This window comes from Mytilus edulis, chromosome 5 (assembly GCF_963676685.1).
Source record: "Mytilus edulis chromosome 5, xbMytEdul2.2, whole genome shotgun sequence".
NCBI classification, from domain to species: Eukaryota; Metazoa; Mollusca; class Bivalvia; order Mytilida; family Mytilidae; genus Mytilus; species Mytilus edulis.
In genome coordinates this window covers 27,788,855-27,796,389 of record NC_092348.1, presented here as the reverse complement: position 1 = coordinate 27,796,389, position 7,535 = coordinate 27,788,855, and the positions used below count along the sequence as shown (strand labels likewise).

General features: G+C 31.7%; 1 protein-coding gene across 1 annotated transcript; it reads left to right on the top strand.

The window, feature by feature from the left end:
- Positions 1-279: 279 nt before the first annotated feature.
- LOC139525023 (tetraspanin-18B-like) lies at positions 280-7,164 on the top strand. The gene is made up of 7 exons (XM_071320199.1): positions 280-303; positions 3,232-3,489; positions 3,849-3,923; positions 4,427-4,528; positions 5,150-5,338; positions 5,682-5,765; positions 7,045-7,164. Exons 1-7 carry the CDS (start codon positions 280-282, stop codon positions 7,162-7,164), a joined length of 852 nt encoding a protein of 283 aa, XP_071176300.1.
- The last annotated feature ends 371 nt before the right edge of the window (positions 7,165-7,535 follow it).

The following is a 7,535-nucleotide window of genomic DNA, read 5'->3' as shown; positions in this document are numbered from 1 at the left end:
TGTGTTGCTTAGTCTTTAGTTTCTATGTTTTGTTTTCTGTACTATTTTATGTCTGTTTGTCTTTTTGTTTTTAGCCATGGCGTCGTCAGTTAATTTTCAATCTATGAGTTTGACTATCCCTCCGGTATCTTTCGTCCCTCTTTTAAAATAACTTGCAACACAAACACACAGAGAAGTTGAGTGCAAGTGGTTAGTTTGGTTTTGATGTTTTGGTATTTTCCTGTTATATCCTAGGCTTTTCGTGTATTACTTAACTAGGGAGATTTTGTATGATTACAAATGAGACATTCAAATGACCTGGAAGTAAGTTATTAGTGGTCACCGTATTACTACAAATAAAAGTAACACATATTTCATAATAAAACAAACAAAACAAAATAGCAGGCCAAACTTTTTTTTCTAGTTCGAATACACATCATTTCTGTTCATTCGAGTCTTTTAAAAAAAAACCACATGTGACAGTAGAGTCAACAATTTTTCGAATGTTTTCCGGAACAGACAAAAATGAATTATCCGAAACGCTGCTGCTGCTGTTGAATTACATAAATAATGTTGAAAGGGGTGTCTTTTTTGTTAGAGCAAAACTATCCTCTTACCTGGGACAGTGGTGTAACAACACAGCACAACAGAACAAACTATAAACATAAGTTGGAAAGAGTTCGACGCACAATATCGGTACTGTGCACTTAAATGAACAACTAAAAAAATGAAAAAAAAGATACAAAGTTTTGATCTAAGAGCATTAAAATTTCGAGGAAACATTTCAAAAGTTCAGCTTATAGTATAACATGTTTTCAGACAAAATAAATCAATGTGTACACCTCCAACGGATTTGGTGTAACCATGTCATGACGTTTTGTATAAATCAGGAACATACACAATACCGAAATATAAGTACCCCGAGAGGCATTCATAACTTGATAATGATTAAAGTTTTGTTACGAATCAAACTATTTGACATAAAACAAAAGTTCTTAAAGTCATATGAAACGAGCGATTTGTGAAAAATAATTATAATCCAAATCTTGAATCAAGGCATGTATATTATAAACTTAGTATTCTGTGCCCACTTTTATCACTTTTACGCATCCATTTCGTATAATCGTAAAAAAAAAAATATTTGACTCGGTCAGTGTTTTTTTCGAAAATATGGTCGTGCTTTGAAGCCGAAGTTTACTTTTTTGTTTTGCCATTTGATAAGGAACTTTCCGATTTGAATTTTCCTTGGAGTTCAGTATTTTTGCTGTATTACTTTATACTCTGATCTTTCTTTCTGTTTCTCGACAGTTGAGATATTTTAAATGTTTTATTAGGATTTCTGGAATAGAGGGACGTCAGCTGTAAACTTTGCAAAACAAATACTCTGAATTTTATTTCTTCTTTTTGAAGATACTTGTTTTTTTAATTGATACGTTAAGAGGACATGTTTTCAATATGCAATTGGCGGCACTCAGGTGAAGCAAATATGCTCATCTTGTGATAGGCATGTTTCTTTTCTCCTTTGAGACAGACATATAGAAGTTTTTTTGTTTTTTCTAAAGAATGAAAAGGAGCTAAATTAATCATTTTCATTTTGACTTTACGTTCTAATAATACATGATGTCCTCTCAATAAATGCGTATAAGGTTTGTGCCACTGTTGATTGCTCACTCATTTGTAGTTGCCAAAGTCAGTTACGGTTCAGCCAAGCTTATATATCTCGACTTATAAATCATCAGTGAATGTCAGTTGACAAGTAAACTTTTCGGTAACACGATTTTCCCGTTTATAACTAAGTGACAATTTATGCTGTCGGTTTTCTTTTGGTCTTGACTTTGTAAGTCTGTTTGGATTACTCATTGAAATGTGGAGTTTTTGTTAATATGTTTTGGCGTTTTGTTTGTTTATTGTTATACCTTTTCGAATGCAATGAAGGTAGAACAAATTCTCCTGCAACAACAGTTCTATGCTATTTTGAACAATTAAGCCTACATCGTCCTCCCTTTCAAAATCTATTATTGTTGTCGGATACTCTTGCCTTCCTTTTAAGAGGTAACGCGTCATTACTTTGCTGCGAAAGCCCATATTTTTTGTAGGTCCCCTATGGGCTTCCGTTCTTTGCACTACTAACTAATGTGAAGGCAACTTATTTTAAGAAAATATATTCATTATTTATATTCTTTTTAATTAAAAAAAAACCGGGTCAAACACACGGTTTGCAACTTGCCATAGTGTTAACTGTACATAAATATCTTCACAATTTAAGGTTTAATTTTAACTCATTGTTATTCAAATATATATTGAGTGTATAAACATACTTCTTTCAATAAGAATGAAACACCTGATCATACTTGGGTGTAAAATCATATTATTTTCTCATATTACTTCAAAGATTGTTCTACACCTCTAAACATGCAACCCTACAATTGATGATCTGTTGTTAATTAAAGTATTTGGCTTAAAAGACTAAACAAATTTTCATTAATTTGAATTTTATTTTACTATCAGTTCTTGAGAAAAAGGGTTAATTTAAAATACAAGCTTTCATTACAAAAAGCATACCAAATGAATTGTATTGGAAAATGTGGAATGTGTTTCTTGGTTTGGCTGAACCTATTTTTTATGGTAAGTTGGAAAGGAAATCTGGTTTCAAACAACAAAAACATAATGTTGAAAGTTTCATTATATATCATACAATCTTGTTCAACAAAATTGTAAATATAGTATTTATTTTCAGTCTAATGTATATCAAAATTCTTTAAAGGAGACAGGCAATGGTTAGCTTATTATCAGATCAAATACGTAAATTGAGTTAATGCTAAAGTATTTTAACTCAGTTTGCGACTTTTAATTTTTTTTGGCAAATATTCCACCAATTTTGAAACATTGATTTTTAAACCTACCACATTCTTTGTGTGCCTCTCCCAAGTCAGGGGCCTGTAGTTCAATGGTTGTCGCTGGTACATGTCTGTCATATATGTTTTTCGTAAAACAAAATTGCTATGAATAAGGTTGTTTGTTTTCTCAATTAAATTGTTTCATAATTTTCATTCCTATGCCTTTAATCTTTTAACAGAGTTTACGGGGGGGGGGGGGGGGGGGGGGTCTCATTGGTGAAGGTGGTACGGTGCTTATGATTGCTTACACCAACTTCTTTAAACTTAGGTGGATTTTTTGCCTAACTGACAATCATACCATATCTCCTTATTTTTATTTTGTTTAATTGTTTAATCATTCACCTTGATCTTGCAGACCGCTGGAGGAGGAATGATTTTTGGAGGAATGATGCTGAAATCTAATAGTGCTGCTATCGGAAGTGATAGCTTTCCGATGTTGGAGGATAAAATTCTTCCACTACTTGAACAAATTGGCATTGGGCCGGACTTTAACATGGAGGAGATCTTTGAAATAATTGCTATGGCAATCATAGCATGCGGTGCAGTAGTGGCGGGTGTTGCTTTTATAGGATTTTGTGGAGCCTGTTGTAAATGGAGACCTTTCCTTGTAGTGGTAAGTACAGTATTTAGTCGCTTGTACTTGGTGCACTCAACTGATAACAGTATGGTATTATTTATTGTTATTGTTTTGGAATAGTTGTAAAATTTAAGATTCCTTTATTAAATTCCTGCAAGTGGAAAGCAATTACGAATGAACTATGCGATTTTTGTTGAAAAAATAAGAATATACAGCATTGATAGGGGAAATAGCAATGATATTGCAACCAACAACACTACAGTCTCGTGAATATAGATAAACACATAGAACGTTACAGTGTAACACGTGCTTAAACTATCTGTATTTGGTTCAACGTATGCCATAGCGACAGAGGCATCTCATTGTATTGTACATATGTTTTTTTTTAATTCCAGTATGCAATTATTCTATTATGTGTCTCTGCCGGAGAAATGTTTGCTGTGTATTATCTCATGGAGGTGAAAGAAGAGGTAGGTATTATTTCTAAAGACGTATACAAGAAGAAGCATGTTCAACAGTTTTCTTTGAAATCCAGATTGTTCGTTACGTCTTTGTTCATGTACCTTTCATGTTTGCTCTCTACATGGTCCCCTCTATAATCTGGTATATTCGCTAAGTATTAAAATAGCAATAAAAATGCAGCAATTTTGATTTTTCTATTGTTTTGAAAATGTCAACAAACATTACAGTTTTGATGATTAAACAATATAACCAGACACCAAACATGTTTTTTTCTAATACATTTCTAAGTTAACCCTACTTTTTCATACATCTGGCATCTAAAAATTGAAAATATAAGAAGAGATCAAACAATTGATAGATAAAACAGTTCTGAACTCAATTCTTCCAAGTTTTACGTATAACATTTTATTATTGCAGGAGTTCATGGTCAATATCACGATTTTTTCAACCGTAACTGGACGAAAAAATATTTGAGATTGTCGATTATTTTTCATTGTAAAACATTCTTTAGGTAAACCAAACCGTTGAAGGGACATTGATTGGTTTGTTGTCTACTTATGAAGGGAACTTTGGTGGAATTATCACCATGGCGTGGAACAGCCTTTTTGTTACTGTAAATATGAGTAGTTACATTGTGTACAACCAAAGAATATAGTATAGTTTTTAGAGTAAACATACATGTTAAGGTGCTTTGATTTTAAACCGAAATAAAAATCCTAAATTGACATAAGTTCTCAAAGTGAGAGTTTGTTTTATAAAATGTATAGAGAAAAATCCTATATAATATTTTCAAGTCTTGAAGCATATGTAGTTCTGACTTTATACATTTTAAAAGTTGTGTATTCCTGTATTAAATAACTTGGATTTTTTACAGAATTATATATCATCGTTTAAATATCTACAGTAACTGTTTCAAAGTAAGCAAAGTGTCTTTTCGTTACATGCTTTACCTGACGCCTAACTTAAGAAAAAGTGTAATTTTGAATTCAAAAGTTACTTCCACAAAGTTTCATAAATATCGAACATGCAATCTTGCCCTCATGCAAAGTTGGCCGTTGATGGTTTTTGTTATTATTTTAGTCCTTTTTTGTTCAAATATAGATCGTCAAGTATTCATAATCCTTACTTTCAATTTTTGTATTTGAGTTTAACCCGTAAATCGATTAAAATTAGGACGTAACATTTATTCAGTGTTATTTAATTCTGTTACTCATGCTAACTTTTAATTTCTAAGTTTGAATGCTGTGGAGTGAACAGACAATCAGAAACAGACGATTTTTCCATGTCAGTTTGGAATTCCACCCGTGGATCACAGTTAATACCAGGGTACTGTTGTAAGGGAGCAGATTATATCTCTGGAATTTTGTTAGCTGGTAAAGAATGTACCACCAATCCAACATCATTGAACTCTTACTTTTTTGAAGTAAGTACATTTATTTGTCATACATTGAAGGAACATTTATGGTCTTTGCTCATTGTTGAAGGCCGTACGGTGACCTGTAGTTGTTAATTGCTGTGTCATTTTGGTCTCTAGTGGAGATTTGTCTCATTGGAAATCATACCACATCTTCTTTTTTTATATATTTATATTACTAGAAAAGTATACAATAAACACTCAACACTCTGATTAAACATACTAGTCTTTGAGTGTTTGATATTTTTATTTTTAATTAATTTAATTTTGTCTTATATCAAACATATACGAAGACAGGTCCCAACTGTAAGCATATCTAATCTTAACATATAGACATACCTGATTATTTCAGGGATGTTACACAGCCATCGAAGAAGCAATAGAAGAGTACAGCAGTATATTCGTTACTGGATCAATTGTTGTCTTGGCAGTTGAGGTATGATATACCGGTATTGTAGACCAAGAGTCATTAAGAAATCCTGTGTATGTAGCAAATAATTGTTAAATATACTTTTTCGATTGTAAAAACGCCTACATTAGGTAATGTTGTCCCAGCTTTGTTTTTTTAAAGTTAATTATATGCATGATTAGAAAAAAAAACTTAGATATTATTGTAAATTAGTAAATACAGTTTTAAGATATACTTAAGGTACAATTATTTCATCTTGAATACCATAAAAATGCTTGGAAACAGTGTCTCAATTTTTATACATGTCCTGTAAAATTGAGCAATTTTAATTATTTCCAATTTAAGTATAAGGTCATCCAGTGTGTAATTTGACCGAATTCCTCCAAAAATTGCACATGTTTACTAATTTCCGAAAATGCAATATGAGTCAAAGTGTATTTAAGCAGTAGATATTCAATTCTTTTTTCTTGATGACAACAATCAGACATTTCTGAAAGAATCCGCTGAATTTTCCTCTTCACTAGCCAACAAGGGTTGAGATGAGGAGCTGGATCGTAACCCTTGGCTATTGAATATGCTGAATTTTCAAAATATAGGCGGTAATGCTACAATATATAATACATCACGGATCCTTGAGTATGTAGTACAAAAAATAGATTCAAAAATACACGATTGCATAAAAAAAACCACGGCAATTTGGTTGAAAAATCAACATTATTTTCTTCAGAATTGAGGTATGAATTGGGTGATTGATACCAAATACTGTGAATAGTATTAACAGTATTTTATTTAAATAAATTGTATTTTATTGTGCAACAGACAAAGCCTATGTAAGCCTCTCCATGTACGTAGTATGTTGGACACTTATTGGGACTGAATATTTTGATTATCCGTATATCTGAACGCTTTCTGGTACATTTGTGACTTTAAAACGGCCTTAATTTCCCTCGTTTAAAATGTGGAATCATATCAATATAAATAGCCGGTGATCTGGGTTTTACGACAATGAGACAACATCTCACCAGATCACATAAAAACACAACCACATACACACACATCAGAAAATATTTCTATAGGTCAACATGCGGTCTAAAATAATATGTTACGATAAGTTGAAAATAAGTTTTATAAAAATTACCAAAGATCTTCGAACAACACCAAATGTTAGCAAGAAAAGGAAACATTTAGATATAACCTAATACAACCACTGAAACATGGTCATAAGAATCACAAAAATATGAAAATCATAATCGTGCTTGTTTTTAAGGTAATGACAACAATCATTTTGTTTTGTTTGTGTTTGTAGATGACAGCAGTTATAGCATCGTTTTGCATGTGTCGCCAGATATCTGCTGATCTAGAACATTCAAATAATAAGAGGAAGAATGCCAACAAGAGATGGATCAAACATAAAGACAATGAATGAATACGTTTTTTAAACCATTTGTTTTGAAGAAAAAAATGGTAACTTGATATATTTCTGTGGAAGTATTTCATTGAAAAGATGTAACTGCGTATTATCGAAAATATTGCATTTATGTCAAAGCTTTCAACTTATTCTACTATAGTATTTTCACCCATAGTTTATGTAATACTTATAATTCCTTTGTCTCTTTTAAACTTATAATTTAAATTCCTTAATGTGAATAGATAATCATAATAAATTATTATGTTTATGCTAATAAAAATGTATTATTATGAAATTGAACATGAATTTGTTATCCAATCACATCATTTATTCTATAACCAACCGAGGCTCTGATCAAGCATAGCAAATTTTAACTTGCAAAAGAACTC

Bases quoted from the DNA above. Each gene is read 5' to 3' on its own strand.
- LOC139525023 (XM_071320199.1), top strand. From the start codon at position 280: ATGAGACATTCAAATGACCTGGAA. The intron at 3,490-3,848 runs GTAAGTACAGTA...TTTTAATTCCAG, and splicing joins GGAGACCTTTCCTTGTAGTG to TATGCAATTATTCTATTATG. The intron at 5,766-7,044 runs GTATGATATACC...TTGTGTTTGTAG, and splicing joins TTGTTGTCTTGGCAGTTGAG to ATGACAGCAGTTATAGCATC.